Below are 18,560 nucleotides of genomic sequence, written 5' to 3'. Positions count from 1 at the left end.
AGCATGCGACTCTTGATCTTGGGGTTATGAGTTCTGGCTCCACACTGGATGTAGAGATTACTTAAAATCTTAAAAAAGAAAAAAAGAATTTGAAGAAAAGAAAGGTCTTCCTTGCAGTTTTGCTTCTAATGAAGGTCGCCATTTTCTGTAATTGGAAGTTAGGACAGTTTCTTTGGTTAAAAATGACAAGAAGGCAGAATTTCTCTGTCATCTGTTTGCACTTATAAGATAGAATTTATTTTTTATTACCTAGAGTGATTTTTTTTTCCCTTCATCAAGGCAAGGTCAGTCAATAAATAGATCTGTGTTCATAAGGTTGTATTTTAACTTGAGGCACATCAATGATTCTGTGTTCCCAGTTGCTAGGCACAGTTTACCATGGGCTAGTGATTTCTTCTGGAATCCGTTTCTCCCAGGGCAGCGTAGTTTCTGGTGCAGGTGCGAGAGTAGTGGTCTCATTGTCGGCTTATTGCTGCCTGGTTTGGGGAGGGGGGCATATCACTGTAGATTTCAGGGTGCCTGTTTCGCTGTTCTGCTGGTGAAAATAAAAATTAATTATCTTCAAGTCCTTTCTAAGTGGCTTTTAATTTACAGATAGCCTTTAAGTTGAATAATCTTTTGGGTACGAAATAGGAATTTGAAAATCTAGGTTATGCTGGATCAAGAGGGACCCTTTTGTCAGAAACAAACCTCTGACAAACCACGAGGCCATGTGGCAACGCAGCGCGCGCTTGCCCCATTTCATCTGTTTTCCTGCTCTGTCTTTCCCTCCAACAAAGAGAATCTTGTTTTCTCTTGCACTTAGTTCCTAGTGGGGTTGTGCACAGAGAGCAGGAAATGCCATATTTTTACAGCCACAGACTGTAATTTAGATGTTACCAGCACGGTGAGCAGCGTGCAGCAGATGTGCGTCCTGTCCAGTGCAGAGGAGAGCTCTGGCTTCGGGGCCGGCCTTGTAGGCTGTATGGTGAGGTCACTGGCAGCTGCTCCCCGTGGCACTGATGCGTTTTTGACTTCTTGATTCGGTTCTTATTGTAAACTGTGTCATCTGATTGGGCAGAGGTAAGAAGGCTGCACTGTGGGAACATTTGTATCGTGAGACAAACGTAACCAGTGTCTTAAATGTGAATTTAAAGTATGTGGGCATCTGTTTTAAAAATTAGTTATATTTGGGGGCACCTGGGTGGCTCAGTCGTTAAGCGTCTGCCTTCAGCTCAGGTCATGATCTCAGGGTCCTGGGATCGAGCCCCACATCAGGCTCCCTGTTCAGTGGGAAGCCTGCTTCTCCCTCTCCCACTCCCCCTGCTTGTGTTCCCTCTCTCGCTGTGTCTCTCTCTGTCAAATAAATAAATAAAATTAAAAAAAAAAAAAAGACTATCCCTTTAAAAAAAAATTAGGTATATTTGTCCTCATTTTTAATAATAAAATGCCAAACCTAGGTATGTGTAACCGAATCCGCAAAGGTACCCATGTATACCGAGAGCTGCCTGGCCAGTGGCCCCTTGTGAGCGCAGCCCCGGGACATAGGCCTTTCAGCAGAATCAGAGGGGACATGTATGTGTGTTTTCAGGATTAAAAATACTATGTACCACCATTTCAAGTGAAAATATAAGAGGATGGCAGGAAATGTCTATACACATGTGAGTTTTGCTAAAACCAAATTAATGGCACTTAAAACGTTTTCATGTTGTAAAAGTTTGCACTGTTGTGATTGAATATTAGATTTTGCTGTGATTTTTTTTTTTCCTTTTGGTCTTGTGGACTAAATGTCAAGTAATGGTCGTGTGGATTAAATATCAAGTAGCGATTGGAAAATCATTTCATTCCTCGACAAAAGAAATAATTTATTCCTCAATATTTTTGTTTTCATTGTGGTATTTTTTTAGGATTGGAGGTTTTAAAGCAGGAAACGGCAATTGTTGAAAACGTACCCATTTTGGGACTTTATCAGATTCCAGCCGAGGGCGGAGGCCGGATCGTGCTGTACGGGGACTCCAATTGTTTGGATGACAGTCACCGACAGAAGGGTGAGGGCTGGGGGTGTGGCCACAAAACAGCTTGGGCTACCTGCCTGATGTATAAAGCCTTCGTCCCCCTTGTCCCTGGAAAGGCCCTGGAAAGGTGCTGGAAGATACAGGGACCTGCTGCTGAGTGCCTAGGGCGGCCGGGCAAGTCCCAGCTGCTTTCGCTGCGTGGCACGTTCGCTAGGTGTCTAAGTCTGGACACTGGAGCAAGCCAAACAAGACTGTGTGTACAGGCTGCCCTGCCTTCCCCACCGTGCCGCTGTCCTCAGGCTCGTAGATGCTGGGACTGTCGCGTTTGAGTGGAGAGGCTCTCTGCCTGGCTCTGCCTGCCCCCGCGTCCCCCTCTGGAGTCTGTACGTCCCAGGCGCTGCCATGTGGGGTGCCCTTCCCAGGTCGGACCCACTCTTTCTGGAGGACCAGCGCTTGGCTCTCCTCCCAGACTTGGGAATTTGGCTGTTGTGAGCCTTCATTAGTGGGGGCGTTCGGTATCCTCGTTGGGTGTGGGGGGAGCTGGCAAGGGGGGGACTGGTCCTTGGCATTCCTCCACTTTTTCAGTATCTCTCAGTGCATCCTCCAAATTTGGGGTTTTGAGCCTGGACACGGACTGTTGATTTCTCATTTTGTGAAGGAGGAAATGGGAGTGAAAGCGTTGCATCCTTTGGCCTGGTAAGGTGCTGACACAGCCAGGTCTAAAGCTTGTCTTTGGGCTCCCTGGAGAACGGGACGGGGAGGGGGGCTGGAGCCTCACATTTGCAAATAGGAACCCGGCCCAAGCAAAGAGCGAAACCACGGGAGTGTGAGCTGGGAGCTGCGTGCATCTCTTGGAGTGAAGTTGAGCTTGACTAAATTCCTAGCGTTTTGTGTAAATCCTCAGAATGTGGTTGGTCTTTTTAAAAAGGTTAAAGTCACAGTTGAAAGAAGATTAATGTTTTATTTCCATAGAGATTTTAAGACTGGAGATCTTCTGGTAAGAGTCTTTATTAAAGTTTTAAATGCCTGAGAGGACTGTCCTGGTTCTAAATCCTCAAGCACGTGGCCAGAGCACCCTTGAGTGAGCGAAGTGCTTGCTGGCGTCAGATGTCAGGGACCTGTCCAGTCCTGGCTGGTGGCAGTGGGACTGCGGTGATGGACGCGGGCAGAACCCGCGTGGAGGCAGCGGGTCTAGGTTTACAGATGCTGCAGCATCTCAGTCTCCTGACGAGAGGACCCTTCACGTGGGTCTGTGATGAGGGCCGTCGGCCGCTGCCCAGCACCTAGACTCCTTCCCGGGTCCCTCAGAATAACTGACTGTTCCCTGTTCCCATACATTGTGGGGCCCACTGGCCCAGTTACTAGACTCTGCACTTGTGTTGACCTTGAATTCACTTCCCAGTGGAGTGCACACAGTGGTCCTGGCTCCCCCCCTCGAAGTGTAGATCCAGATCCTTCCCTGAGGACAGCCTCCAGAAATTGGCAGAAGCTTTGGTGCCCTGTTCTCTGAGCAATTCTTTGCTCAGTGGGTGTCACGTGGTCTGGCCATCCCTGAGTGGGCTCCATTCTGTCCTCATTGTGAGGGGCCCAGAGCCAGGTGGCGCTCGGGCAGCCTGTCCAGCCCAGCGCCCAGTGGCACTGTCCCACTTGAGTCCTGGGGCCAGGAATGAGGCCCACAGTCAGGTCCTGTCCGTCATGCTAGTCTTTGTGGGCTGGCGCTGACCGCAGAGGATTGCGCTTCTCAAGAATAAGTGATTTTCTCACCTTCCATTTCTCCTCATTTGGGGGGCTTTTATTTTCCTGTTGGGATTCCTTAAAAACACTGATCCCTAAACAGCTTGCCCATTGAACCCACAGACTGCTTTTGGCTCCTGGATGCACTCCTTCAGTACACGTCCTATGGGGTGACCCCTCCCAGCCTCAGTCATTCTGGGAACCGGCAGCGCCCTCCCAGCGGAGCCGGCTCGGCCACTCCAGAGAGGATGGAAGGTGAGTGTGTGTGGCGGGCGCCTGGCTGCTTCAGGAGGCCGTCGTGCCTGCTAGAAACAGAGCCTGTTGGCGAGCCCCCGGCTGTTCCCAATGCTCACAGGCGGGCTGTTCTCCTGGGAATAGATAGGACGTGCACTCCGAGGTCCCCACACTGCCCCAAGTTAGCATGTACTGTCTCCTCTCACAGATGGAGCCCCAGCTCCTGGGGGTCTTCAGGAAGAAGGGCCAGTGTTTCTGAGTGCTCACCAAGTGCCAGGCACACGGGTCACCTCCCCAGGGCCTCGCAGAGCTCTGGGAAAATAGATGAAGAGACAGGAGTTGAGAGGTGTAACTGGTCGAGGTCACGGGGCAGTGAGCCGTGGCGACGTGTGGCCTAGCCCGCTGTGTGGCAGATCCTCACCGTGGGGACCTCCAGAAGGGTAGTGTGAGCTGCAGATACAATTCTGATCTTCCAGTGGCCACGCTAAAAAAGCAAAAAGAAATGGGTGAAATTCATTTTAGTGAAGTTCTTTGGCCCAGTACACCAGAACATTGTTGAAACGTTGACAGCCCTGTTTCAGTTGCTCAGTACCCACACGTGGCTACAGTACTAGACAGGGCAGGTCTAAGAAATAAATTCTGAAATTTGAAAATGCTCATTTTTTTTGTTTTGCCTGAAAATTAAATATTCCAAGAAAGCTTTTCTTTCTGAAGTGTATCTACAGGTTAGATTCTTCGAGTATAGCCTCGTGTGTGGAAATGTGGTCAGTAAGTCGCCCGGCCATGGCCATGCGTCTGGCGTGGTCCTTCTGCTCTGTTCACTCCCTGTGAGCAGTGAGCACGTGTCCCTGGGGGCACCAGTCAGCACTGGGAGCCAGGTTACCAGGGCGCGTGGCGGGCCTGTTGGCGGGCAGACAGGCTAAGGCACCTCCCTTGTCTCTGCATCTTCTAACGACCGCGGTTTTGTGTCGCTGGTGTTGCTGCCGCCCCAGGGAACCACCTGCATCGGTACTCCAAGGTCCTCGAGGCCCGTTTGGGAGGCCCGGAGCCTCGGGCTCTGCCGGCCTGTCCGCACCTGTCGTGGGCCAAGCCACAGCCTTTAAACGAGACGGCTCCCAGGTTAGTGCCTTCCTGTGCTTTTCCACTCCTTCTGCGTGGTTTGTGATTCATTACTCTTTTTTTCTAAGAGAATGGAATTTTACTGACATCATTATCAAATCATCCGATCTTCCGGCTTGTCATTTTGTGATGTTATTTAAATTGGTGAGCCCCCACATCGACCTTTCGAATTATGCTCTGGTGGTGTCCTGCCTGAAGAAGTGCTTTGGCTAATTAGCATTTTGTTAGGTTTGATTGATTCTTGCTTAAGAAGCTGAGATCTGATGGTGCTGTCCCTTGAACAGCTCTGATTCCTCTGGTTCAGGTTCTGAAATGCTGACGGGTTATTCTGTCCGCGCCCGGGCGGGCGGGGGGCTCAGACTGCTTGGAGGCGGTATGTGTTCCCGCTGGGGGCCGGAGCGTGTGTCTGCGCCCTCCCCCGGGGTCCCTGTGCGTGTGGTGCCCGGGGCTGCGGGGCCACCTACTGCTTCATCTCACTGATTCCACCGACGCTTCGTCTGCGCCCTTTGCTTTCAGAAGCCACAGCTAGAGTGGTTCCTGCTGTTTCTTCCTGGGCACCTCAGCCAGCTGAGCACGCTGCTTCCCGTGTTTTCTCCCCCTCACTCCTCCTCCCTGTTTCTGGCCAGAAGAATGGGGGCTTGTCCTGATTTGGGGTCCTGGCACAGTGAGGCAGGGGCCCGTGCCCCAGGCCAGCTTGCGGGCGGTCCGCCCACACCTCTTCTTCGAGTGGTGCCGCGGCGGCCGTCCCCCTCACCGGCAGCACAGCTCACGCCTCCTGGCCGCTGGGGCTCCCCCTACCAGGCTCCCCCTTAGCTTGGGTCTCGGCGTGTGCAGGCTTTGCTGTGGCCGGGGCTGGGGGTGGCGGGGGACAGAGGACCACCATCGACGCTGTGAGCCACCAGAGGAGGATGCCTGCACGTTGTGAACAGACTCCTCATGCACCAGTCACGGACCGTTTGCCCTCTTGAGAACATGCTTGGCAGAAGACCGTGGGATTGTAGAGGGTTCATGTCGTCTTCTCGTCAGCTGTTTGTTCCTGAAACTTTAATTACAGAGTACTTTTCCATTCTAGTTAACATCCCATCATTTAAAAATTTCTGATGAGATTCCATTTTTACATCCCATTTATTCATAAGCTCCCATTATTGTAGCATTCGGACCAGACTTTCATTCCAGCTGTGGTCAGCACTTCCGACTCAGGGGACAGTCAGTGTTGGCCAGAGTTGCCAAAGCCCAGTTTCTCCGCACAGTGCTGTTCGGGACTCAGAAGCAGATAAGGCTGTCCTTGGTCCTTACATGTGCCCACGTCAGGAATCTGGCCGCCACTAGCCAGCCGTCAAGGACGGCGTGCAGCGCCTGGGATTTGGCATCCGCCAGCATTCTCGAGAATTGCTTCTTAACACGCCCAGTCAGCCTCCCCCTTATCTCATATGAAACATTTTGTTGAAAATTATTTTCAGTCCTCAGTCTGGGTCTCGATTCTGAAGCTGAGAGATCGGAGACCATGTCAGACGGCTCTAGACGGCCCTGGAAAGGCCTCGTGTCCGTCAGGCCGATGCTGAGCGCCAAGTTTCTGTCCGCCTCTGAAATGACCCCCTTCTTGGTTTCATTGTTGGGCATCAGGTGTCCTTACTTAGAGCAGTCGCAGGAATGTCACACCCGAGAGGAACCTGTGGGCAAGGTGGCCCCTCCGTCCTTCCGTTGGGAGTGTCATGAATTTTTCAGACTACAACGCAGTGTGCCGTTTTCCACGATTGTTCAACTAGAAAGTGCCATCGCCAGATAATTAAATTCCAGAGCAGGATCTCCCGTCAGAATTCAAGCACAGCCTGCATCTATTCAGCTGCAGGGTCATAAAGCTTATTTGGCCTTGATTCCGTAACTTCACCTTGTCAGTTTAATTTTCAGATGATGAAACCTGCAACTTAAAAGTCCCACTCCTGTGAGGCAGGACAGGTGTTGGGCTCACCAGCGTTTTCCAAGCAGCTGCCCAGCTGCAAGTAGGTGAGAGTAGTTTCTCTCCTTCCTGCACAGAAAGGGCCCTTCCCAGACCCGGGGTCGCCCGGTGCCCCTTCACCCCAGGTGCCCAGAGAACGGAGTCTCTTTGCCTCAGTCGGCCAAAGTACAAGACAGGCCGACCGCTTCCAGAAGTAATCAGCAAACACATTGTATTCCTTTCCCCCGAGTCGGCCAGAGCAGTCTTCAGATGGCCTGATTGCACTCTGCTCTAATCTAGGCACCCCCCCCCCCCCAAGCTGTTCGCTGCCCTGTGCAGCATGTCAGCCTCTCTGTTCTTCAGATATGATCCTGAAACGCTGGGGTCTCAGATCAGGAACGAGAATAGCGGTGCTACTACCGTTCTTTCTTCCCCGTCCTGGCCCAGCAGGCAGGGCCGATGCTCATTCCCATGGTTTGCTTCTCTCAATTGCTCCCCTCTTCGTGTGTGCCTCATCCTCCGTCCTCGTGGTGGCGTCCTTGAGGACAGAGAGGATGTCTGGTTCCCGGCACCCGTGGAGCCTCCTAGGCCGCCTTGGTCTATGTTCATCAGAAGGCAGGCTTGGCCGGCCGTGGTACCTCATGGCAGAGACGTGCACGCACCTTCCTGCCGGCCCGGGTCCCTGAGCCCTGGCTTCAGTTCCTGTGCTCAGGCTCCTTTCAGAGCTTAATGTGTGCTTTCCTCTCCCACTGCTTGGCAGCCAGTCCAGTTTAAGCAGAAGCAGGCTCTGTGGGGCCTGTTAGGAGCCCAGTAGAACTGGCCCCTCCTCAGAATACTCCTATCGCACGCGTGTGGACTTGATTTGACATTTCTGTCTTGGGACCTCGAAGCTGTCACTAGTGTTGCTATGCTGTTGGGCTTAGGTTGGTGTCAGTGGGATGTCACTTCACCTTTCTCCTTAAATTACTTTTTATTTCTTAGGTATTGGCTAAACATCATAAGCTAGTACAATTGCTTATTTTTATTTTGTTTTAATCCGTTTTCGTGAAGTAATCTTTGGAAACATCAGAAGCTGCTCTCCATCGACCTGGACAAAGTGGTATTGCCCAACTTTCGATCGAACCGCCCTCAAGTGAGACCGTTGTCTCCCGGAGAGAGCGGTGCCTGGGACATGCCTGGAGGTCAGTTCGTAGGTGCTTCAGTGTGCTCAACCCTACTCTGGTTTGTTCCGGTACCCCCAGTCCCCTGCAGGGTGGGCCAGATGCACCTGTCTTTGCCCTCCTGGGAGCATCTGGTCCAGACTTTCTTTGTGGTACGAATCAACAAGGCCAGAAGTGGGCCTCAGAGATTAACACACCGTGTTCCCTTCAGAACATTGTACCGTGATCTTCGAATTTGAAGTTCTTTCAGGATAGCCAGGCGTTACACTTAAAATTCTTCCAGTAGAGTAATTTGCACACTCTTGTCAAAGTTCTGCAAGCAGACATGTATGGTGCATCCCTGGGAACGCCTGTCATCTGCTGGTTTTGGTCCCAGCCAGTGGCTGAGCCACCCTGGCCCCTAAACCCTCAGCCCAGAGGTCTCCACGGATTCTCTGTTCTGGCCCACCTGGGATGGGACTTTACTAGGTTGGGATACTCCATTGAAAGCGGGTCTGTGCCCCTCAGCTGATCTGATTGTGTCCCCTCACCCCAAGTGACATAAAATATCCCCCCCACAGGCAGTGGCTTTCAGCCTGACGAGACCATTTGGGACAGGTTCTCCCTTACCTGGAACAGCTGATACCCAGTTATTCCAGCAAGGTGTGGGCAGCAGTTTCTCTCTGGAGATCCCTTTGCTCTTCCAAGAGGTTACAGCTCCCCATGGGATCCCTGGTTCCAGGAACTGGCGTGCCATGGCCCATGTGTTCCAACCCTGGGAACTTTGCGTGGTGATGCCAAGCTCCTGAGGGCCTTGCCCGTACTCATGGGGTGTACCGATGATGGTTAGTTCTGGGACCAAGGGTCTGCCAGCTGCCACTCTTAACTTGTGACCACATGTCCCATCTGTGGAAGGCTTTCCCAGGAGGGTGGGGCATGGCCAGCCGTCCTTACTCCCTGCCCGGCCTCCCTCCTCATCCTCCCACTCAGCTGCTCTGACCCCAGCACCTCCTTTCCTTCCCAGTGTCCAGACTCCTCCGTCTTGCGATGCACTTAGGGAAACCGAAAGCAGCTCTAGGCACCCCTGTTGTAGGTTGTCTGTGACGGAGGAAGGGCCAGTCGTGGACTCCGTCTGAGGTGGCATAGGGAGTGGAAGGAGCAAAAACCTCACCTCAAGACACCCCTCCCACCCTCACTCCTGAGGCTGCTTACCCGAGAATCTCTCATTTGTTCTCTGCGGATGGCCCGGGTCACTTCACCTCAGGTTTCAGATGATGTCTGCCCCGTGAGTCTCACTGATGCAGTTCGCTAGCATTTGTTTCTGCCGCGTTGGCCTCCGAGGCAGAGGCTGTGGCCGAAGAGCTCTGCTGCCCCTGACCCTTGCTGTGCTCTTGCAGGGATCATGCCCGGCCGCTACAACCAGGAGGTGGGCCAGACCATCCCCGTGTTTGCCTTCCTGGGAGCCATGGTGGTCCTGGCCTTCTTTGTGGTACAGATCAACAAGGCCAGAAGCAGGCCGAAGCGCAGGAAGCCCAGGGTGAAGCGCCCCCAGCTCATGCAGCAGGCTCACCCACCAAAGACCCCTTCCGTGTGACACCAGACCAGCTGACCGTGAGAGCCAAAGAGAGCCTTCGAGGACGGCCATGAGGGGCGGGCGGTGCTGGCAGTTTCCCGGGGCAGCCCCACTGGAGAGGGATCAGGTCTCCAGCTGCAGTGGCATAGAGTCTGTCTTCATTGGGCCTTGCAGGGACCTGCGGGAGGGGCTCACTCGCGGATCAGCCTCCGGGGAGACCTCCCGCGGCCACGGCACGCACCTGGAGGGGCCCGGGCAGGCTGGCTGGGGGCTCCTGACCCGAGGGGTGCGCCGAGTTACACCAGCGGAAGCCCTGACCAAGCTGAACTGTGCTCCTCAAAGGCTATTTTCTATATTTATTGTTGGGAAAAGTCACTTTAAAGACTGTTGCTATTTGGAAGCAAAGCTATTTTTTTTGTCAGTGGAATGCGGTTTTTTTACTATGACATCATGAGGAATAACACAGATTCCGTGATCTCCTTTTTGATGAAAGGACAGACTGAGATTTGAAGGAAACTTGCACAGATCTGTGAAACATAGACCTTCGCTTTATTTTTATAAGTATCAACTGCCATCATGTTTTGTAATTTGGGGTCTTGATTTCACCATTGTCGGTGAAGAGAATTTTCAATAAATATGCATTATCTGTATGAAGCTGAAAAGAAGGGTGTAACAGGCTCTTCTTCCGCCTGCCCCGTTTCTCCCTGATGACCTGCAGGCTCTTCTTCCGCCTGCCCCGTTTCTCCCTGATGACCTGCTGGAACGGGTTCCTAGTCAGCCTGCTGGGTGGGGGCAGGGGGGGTAGGGGGGGTTGTTTGAGCTCTAACTCACATACTGTAAAATTCTCTGACGTGTCCAATTCAGTGGTTTTTAGTGTATTCCCAAGGTTGTGTAATCGTCACCCTTGTGATTCCAGAACATTGTCATCAGCCCCCCAAAACAAACTGTTGCCATTCAGAAATCAAGCTCTAGTCCTTCCCTCCAAGCCCATGAGAACCCCTCCTGTACGGGGATGTACCTGGCCCACACATTGCACGCACGCGGAATCATGCGATACGTGGCCCATTGTTTCCCCTTAGCACGTTTGTAAGACGCACTCGTGTGGTAGCGTGACCAGGACGTCATGCCTTTTCATGGCCCGGGCAACAGTACGGCGTGTGGATGGGCTCACTTGGTATATCCGTTCCTCAGTCGGTGGACGTCGGGACTGTTCTACTTTTTGGCTTACTTAGGATTACTGATGCTAAGAGTATTTGCGTACAGGTTTGTGTGTGGACATCAGTTTTCATCTCTGTTGGGTGTAAATACCCAGAAGTAAGATCTTAGAGCACCCCTGTTTACCTTTCTGAGGAACTGCCAAGCTTTCTTGTCCAAAGCGAACACGCCATTTTGTATTCCCAGCGGCCGGGCATGAGGGTCCCCGGCTCTCCATGTCCTCCCCCAGGTCCGTGAGCGTGCATCCTTCTAGCACAGCGTGGCTGTTGAGTGGTGTCTTCGTTGTGGTTGGGATTTGCATTTTCCTAAAGATGAATGATGTTGAACATCTTTTCAGGTGTTTGTGGGCCATCTGTATGTCCTCTTTGGAGACTTGTCTGTTCGGATTCAGTTTGTAATTGGGTTTTGTTTATCACGGAGTTGTAAGAGCTGTTTTTGTATTCCAGGTCCAGGTCCCTTATCAGGTATGTGACTTGCAAGTGTGTTTTCTCGTTCTGTTGGTTGTCTTTTCACTTTCCTGATTGTCTCCTTTGAAGCATGAAAGTGTCTTAATTTTGACGAAGGCCGTTTTTATCTGCCAGGTGCCATTTGTAGGAAACCATGACCTAATCCAGGGAGCCCGTTAATACTTAACCCTTGCCTGCCCAGTCTGTTTCCGTATGCCAACCAGTTGACCTGAGCCTTCACATCGCAGGTGAGGACAGACTGACCGGAGGGGCAGAGGCCGATCAGGGTGCTGCTGAGGTCCTGGACCAGAAAGGCCCAGGCCACGGGATGAGGGGACGTCGCTAAGGTTCACCTCTCCCTGCGACAGGCCATCCTTGGCGGTCACACTGGTGACCTTGCGGCTCCTCCCTGCACTCTGTTGCAGGCATCTCTTGGGTTCCCACAAAGCTCTCTCACCCCAAGCAGCCTGGAGGACGTAAGCGTTCGGTAGCCCTGCGGTTCTCGGGTGAGCCGGGGGTCCAAGGGTAGCGACAGTGTGGCAGAACCAGGGGCTTGTGCGTTGTTATGGGGCCTTCTGGTCCTGCTGCCTGTCCTGCTGCTCGGCACCGTGGAAGCCGGGGTCACAGCCTGTCCTCGTGCACAGGCAGGTCTCGGGAATGAGGACACGGCCTTGGAGTAAGACAGCAGGCTGTGGGAGCTGGGCTGACTGGAATGCCCAGGCCTTGTCTCGGGGACAGCACATCGTCAGGTTGTTCCAGGGAAGCCTGAAACCTGGAGTATGTTGGCAAATGACTGAATTAGAGACATTTTTTGTGACTTACGCTCTCTCTCCGTCTCTGTTGTAAAGTCTCCCTAACACCGTAGGCCATGTGGTTGTGGAACGAAGTTCTAGACCCCAGAGTCTCCCTGCCAGCTGAAGGCCGTGGGTGCGCCTGTCTCTCTGCGGACTTGGACATCTCCTCCCCGAAAGATGGAACTTGGACCTGGGAGTGTCTCCTGTTCCTGCCTGCTGGGAAGGTCCCTCACCTGGCCTTCGAGGTCGGCGTCCACGGGTGTCCCTTGCCTTCGGGACTGGCTCTCCTGTTTAGACAGGGTGGACTGTGCCAGCCGGGGCACACACATGTATGGTTTAGGTTCGGGCGTAGGGTCCGTAGGGTCGCATAGTTGGGACAGGACAAGAACGGAAGAGTTGTTAGCAAGTAGTAGGATTTTTAGGGACCCGTGGTTACCGCAGCTCCATGAAGGGAAACTGCATGGGGGATGATGTAGCAAGGTGAAGTTCAGTAGCGACCATGTGAAGACTCTAGTGGGCCTCTGAGTACGGGGCAGCTTCCTAGCCATCCTAGAGCCCTGGGTATGGATGGGGATGTGCCCAGGAGCTGGCAGCCTGTTCTGTGCTGGGCCTGCCAAAAAGCGCTGCGTTAATAGAGGTGTAACGTGTAAAAAAGAAGGTGGATCCTTTCCTGTCTTCTAGCCAGAGGGGTACTCTCAGGACCTGTATGCTGGGCTGACCGCGCTAAGTAGACTATGTGCGTTGAGTCTCTGTGCATGGCCAGGGGCCCGGTACTTGGCCCAGAACCACACCACTGGTGCAGGCAGGATTGGAACTGAGCCTGTACGCCTCACTTCTGGGACAGTGACACACTAGGAGGATGACTGGACATGGAGGCCTTGGACAGAGCCATAGGAGGACGGGAGGGGACGGAGGAGTGGGTGAGGCTGAGCTGAGAGAGGTCTTCTTTGGGGAGTGCTTCCCTGGAAAGGGGACAAGGTCTCTGGGGAGAACCAGATAACGGGGTCTGGAAAACAGATGTCTTCCCCTAAAAGAGCCCTTGGTGGTGGTTGCACTGGGATGCCCAGGGTCCACCTGGGACGTATGAAGGGGATGTCGTCATCCAGGCACAGGTGTTGGACTGCACCCCGGCTGTAGCCTCAGGCTCCAGTTCCAGCCCGGCTGCTTCCTGCTGGGGGCCCTGCTCACCGAGCCGTGCTGCCTTGTGTCAGCTGTTGTCAGTGATAGATCGTTCCACGGTGACAGATGCATGTGATGGCTGCACCCAGGCTGGGCCAACTCCCTGCTTGTCGGGGATCCTTTGTTGCCCTTGTGTGAACTCCCGTCATCCCAGAGAGCACCTGCATCTTTAAAAAAAAAAAAAAAAAAAAAAGTCAGCCCACCACAACCACAGATACATCTGAGGGAGCAGGCTGGGCATGGCGGTTGGGCCCCAGGGCTCATCCCTAACCGTGCTGTCTCTCAGGAGCCAGGCAGGGGTCCTGTTTGCAGGAACCTCGAAGGTGCTGTGGAGGTGAGCTGGAAACAGGGACGCTGGGTGCCCCATTGTCACCCTCAGCCCCGCCTTAGGGGACACGAGGGTCTGTCCCGGACATTTCACAAACATACGATCACACGCTGAGGTCTGAGGTCTTCTTGCACGTGCCTGTGTCCGTCCTGTGTGCCCCCACAGGAGGGGGCCCCATGCACGGTGGGTCTGAGGGCACTGCCCCAGCAGTGAGAGGATGCACTGCGTCTGCAGAGTGCCCACCACCCTCCTGGCGTTGGCCTGGGTCTTGGGTGCAGGAAGCCACCTGGGCGTCTCAGCCACCTGTGATGCTCTCACTGCCACTTCCCAGGTGAGAAAACCAAGGTGAGACCAGCATTCCAGCCCAGGTCTGGCCTGGGTCCCTTGAGGCCAGGCTGCTTCCCCTTTTCCCGTGGCAGGAAGGATGCCCACTTACTGGTAATAATGGGGGTGCTACTTAGATTTAGATTTGCTGGACGTAAAATGGAGTCGAGGACTCGTATGTAGATGAAATAGAAGTTTCCAGAGAAATAGTAAGATTCTTGATTTTTTTTTTTTTTTATTTAAACGGTTGGTATTACCTGCATAAGCGGATATTAACACACAGATCTTGGTTTCGTTTGCTGGTGACACAGGGTACTGCAGGTGAGTCACTTAGAAATACACATTCCTGGGCCTGGCCCCAGACTTGCAGTCATAGGCTCCTTGGGAGGAGCTTTGAAATCTGTTTTACAAGCTCCCCATAAACAACCACCGTACAACCCAGCTATTCCACTGCTAGGCGTAGACCCAAAAGAATTGAAAACAGGTGTTTGAGCAAAATCTGTACATGACCTTTCACAGCCACACTATTCACCATGGCCAAAAGCCGAAAACAACCCAAATGTGTGTGTCAGCAGATGAGCGGATGAGCAGAAAGTGGCACATCCTGACACCGAGACATTTTTCAGCCACTAAAGGATGAAGTACTGATTCCTGGACCTTGACAACGTCCTGCTGAGTGAAGGAAGCCAGACACAAAAGGCCACAGAGCGTGTGATCGTATGTTTGTGAAATGTCCGGGACAGGCGGCCGCAGGGACAGACAACTGGCTAGTGTGCTTGGTGGGGGCAGGTAGCGACTGCTGATGGGTACAGGGCTTTCCTTTGGGGGATGGAATGTTCTGGAACTCTGTGGTGGCGGTGCTTGCACAACATTGTGAATGCAGTCTGCCACAGGACTATGCTTTTCAGGGGCTCAGATGGTGGATTTTACGTGATTTACCACCCAAACCCCCACATCTCCCCAGGGGGTTCTTGTACCAGGCGTGGGGGCAGGGAGAGGCAGAGGGGCCCAGGGGTCAGGGGCCAGGTGCCGTCCTTACTGCCCTGCCATCAGCCTGCTGTCTGGCCGCTGAAACAGCACCCCCCTCCTTTGGCTGCGAGGGTGCAGTGCCCTCCCTTCACCCACAGCTGGGTTCTGGGTCCTAATTTGGGGCACCAGCCCCTCATTGGAGGGGGTGGACAGCAGCACTTGGCACAGCCCATGCCCTTGGGCCGTGTGTCACCCAGAGGCCCAGCCCCTGCCCTGAGTGTGGGGCGGAGGCGGGTGGGTGGGGGTCCCGGACCTCCAGCCTCTCTGAGAGGCCCGAGCGTCAGAACCCAGGGTATTGGGTGAATCCGTTTCCTGTTGCCACTGCGGCAAGTTTCTATGAAGTTGGGGCCGAAAACACATTTAGTCTCCTATCGTTCTGGCGGTTGGAAAGCCAAAATCAGCCTGTGGGCTGAAATCAGGTGTGGGCGGTGCTGGCTCCCTCCCGAGGCTCCCGGGGAGAACCAGCTTCCCGGTCTTTCCCAGCCTCTAGAGGGGCCTGCGTTCCTCGGCTCCTGGCCCCTCCCCACCTCCAAAGTCCTGACCCCACCTTCTCCCCCCTGACCTCTAACCCTTCCTGTGTCCCTGTGGTCAGGGCGCTGGGGTGATCCGGCCCAGGCAGGACACTCGCACCATCTCAAGGTCCCTAATTGTCATTGGCAGAGTCCCTTTTGCTGTGTCCATTCACGCGTTCACAGGTCTGGGATCGGGATGAGGACATCTTCACGAGCTGTCAGTCCGCCGAGCATGCTGGGTCCTTCTGTCCCCGAGCTGTGGTGCATTTGCGCAAGAGAACTGCGGGTAGCTGCTGCGGGTGGACCTGCCCATGACAGGCCACCGGCTCCTGGCACCTGAAGAGCTTGAGGCTTCTCTGCTTCCGCGGCTGGTTCAGCCCAGCTGGCTTCTGTTAAGCTGCCCGAGGCCTGGGGCAGACGCCGAGGGTAACGGGGGGCCGTGGGCCCAGGGGCACAGTGAGGCAGGGTCCCTTCCTGCAAAGAACAGTGCTCCTCCTACACATCACCTTAGCAGCTCTGGGGGGGCTTTGTGGCAATCTGGATGCCCGCCCCAGAACACGGTCACCGAAGCTCTGAGGGTGAGTCCGGCTCTGGTTCCTCTAGAAGAGTTCCTTGGGCAGCCAGTGTTGAGAACGTTCTTCCAGAAGCTCAGAATCAGACCGAGGGAAAGACACATAAATGCCAGTAATGGAATTTGACATGCACTATTCCCAATGACATCTACTGCTCACTTCGGTGCCGAGAGCACATTCTCCTGAGTCCTCCCAACGTCCCTGTTGGGTGGGAGCTGTTGTGATCCCATTTCCCAGGTGGTCCCAGCGAGGCCCAGACCCAGACTGCAGAGCCAGTGCACGAGGGGACCTGGGACCTGCCCTCATCCACCTTCCAGAACTTTCTAAGGGGTATGAGCACCGAGGTCCAGGGTAACAAGTGAGGTCTTTCTCCCTGCAGTTCTGAACCTATCAGGTGACCCATACTGTGTGGAGAAGGAAAGGAGCTGGACCCTGGAGAAGAATGACAGGGTCATTGATGGTCTGACAAGGTCAGTTGATTACAGGTGCTCCCCTTTTGGGATGACGCAGAAGGGGGACGGCTCCCGCGTGGGGGCACTGGGCTGAGCCACCACCTGCCTGGTGCTCCGAGGTGCCAGTGTGCACCCCACCCGAGCCAGCTGCCCGCCTGCAAGGATGGGGCCCCCCGGGCACCTCTCCACAGCAGCCCAGCTGGAAAGGTCACTCAGCCCTGGGAGGCCCTGGGAGGCTGGCAGGGGGTGCATATCAAAGCCTCTCAGAACTAAGAGGTTTTCCTCACTGAGTGGAATTTCACAGCCCAGTGGCCAATTTCTAAGTCATGCACGTTAATGGGCAGCTAATGAGGTGTCCAGGCAGGGACCTTGAGGTGCCCCAGGCTCCAGAGCCCAGATTAAGAAGTACAAAGCCAGCCGCTGGTGAGGCTCTTGATCTCCTCTCACTGCCTTGGGGAGGACGTGAGGGGAGCCGGTCAGAGCTGTGCAGCTTTTGAGGCTTGAGCCTGGGCTTGCTCTCTGCCCTCCAGTTGCCTGGGCTGCTGCCCAGCTCTACCTGCCTTCCCCAGGTGCCCACCACCCTCCTCGGGGGGCCGATGACCTCACTGTGTTCCTGGAAAACCTCCAGAAGGAGGAGGTGGGGTTTCAATGTCTCCTACAGCAAGAAAGGCCTTTCCCAGGTGCCCGATCTGGGTCTCTACCCTGGGGGACAGCAGAACACAGAGGCCTTCCCGGGACCCCCGGCTGAGCCTTCATGGGGACTCCCCACTCCCCTGAATGCCTCCCCTCCTCCCTTCACCAAGGGTGCACAGACTTGTCACCTTCTTCCCGGGAGCTCCTCCAGATGCCCCTGCTCCTGGAGCCTCGTGGTCACTCCTCCCTTTGGACCGTGCCTATTTGTCTGGTCCTGATCTCCTCACAGGTTGCCCCTTCCTCCAGAGTGGAGACCTCTTTCACCTCCGATTCGCTCTGAGTCAGTGTTTGTTGAATGACTGTCTGACAGAATGACTGAGAATACGCTCAGGCCCCAGATACGTGGGGAGCAGAGTGCTGAATAGTGTGCCCTAGAGCCGTGGATGTGCAAAAGGGGTCTCTGCAGGTGCAGTGAAGGTAAGGATCTGGAGATGAGATCATCCTGAGGAGGTGGCATGTGAAGATGGAGCCTGGAGTCCTCAGGAGCTGGACGAGGCAGGAGGGGTTACCCATTGGAGTCTTCGGGGAGCGTGGCCCTGCCAGCACCCCCTCGGGATTCGATGTGAGGGCTCAGTGAGATGCCTGGCACCAGCTGCGGGGCTGGGCTCCCAGCACTGCTCAGCTGGTGGCAGCGAGTGCTGCTCGAGACGTGGTCCAGCTGTGCACTCTCGGGCCACCATCCCAGGTCCCTTCTGAGGTCCGTGCTAACAGGCTGGTCACTCGGCGGGCCCCGTGCTTACTGAACACGCTCTGTGCGGAGCCAGCAAAGGTACAGTCAGTCTGCTGGTGACCACACGGAGAAGAAGCCCTCGGCGCTGATCTGGTGTCTGTCAGATAAGGACTGATTGGGTGAGGCTCCAGGGCCTTGGAGATGTTTAACTTCAAGCCGCAGTCCTCAAGAGGTGGTCCCTGGACCAGCTCTGCCCGCATCACCGGGAAGCTGGTTAGAAATGCAGATTCCCAGACCCACTGAGTCAGAAGCACTGGGTTGTGACACACTCTCAGCGGGGGGACTCGAAGCTGGGTGTCAGGAGTGAGCAGGTTCACATTTGCAATTCGAGGTGTGACGTTCGTGAATGTGCATTTTCCAGAAAGGATAGTTCCCTGTACTCTGCCATCTTAGCTGACCGTGTCTTAGGTCGGAGACGTGGTGTCTGCTCAAAGTATGGTCCGGACCAGCAGCACCTGACCCCCCGGAGCCTGTGAGTATTGTGGAATCCTGGCTCCACCCAGGTGTGATGAATTAGAATCTGCCTCTTAACAAGACTGCAGGTGATTCGTGTGCAC

The 18,560-nt window shown here is 54.3% G+C and overlaps 1 protein-coding gene across 1 annotated transcript in view; it reads left to right on the top strand.

Moving 5' to 3' along the window:
* The window catches only part of MBTPS1 (membrane bound transcription factor peptidase, site 1), a 52,394-nt gene extending 42,003 nt beyond the window's left edge, over positions 1–10,391 (top strand). The window contains exons 19-23 of the mRNA XM_044922135.1: positions 1,887–2,027; positions 3,852–3,983; positions 4,955–5,081; positions 8,068–8,198; positions 9,554–10,391. Of these exons, the coding sequence (XP_044778070.1) occupies positions 1,887–2,027; positions 3,852–3,983; positions 4,955–5,081; positions 8,068–8,198; positions 9,554–9,750 (728 nt within the window). The 3' untranslated portion in view covers positions 9,751–10,391. The remainder of the gene's footprint in view (positions 1–1,886; positions 2,028–3,851; positions 3,984–4,954; positions 5,082–8,067; positions 8,199–9,553) is intronic.
* Positions 10,392–18,560: the final 8,169 nt, after the last annotated feature.

The sequence above is a fragment of the Neomonachus schauinslandi genome, chromosome 16 (genome assembly GCF_002201575.2).
Source record: "Neomonachus schauinslandi chromosome 16, ASM220157v2, whole genome shotgun sequence".
Classification (NCBI taxonomy): domain Eukaryota; kingdom Metazoa; phylum Chordata; class Mammalia; order Carnivora; family Phocidae; genus Neomonachus; species Neomonachus schauinslandi.
The sequence above is the reverse complement of the archived record's forward strand: the minus strand, read 5'-3'. Positions and strand labels throughout refer to the sequence as shown.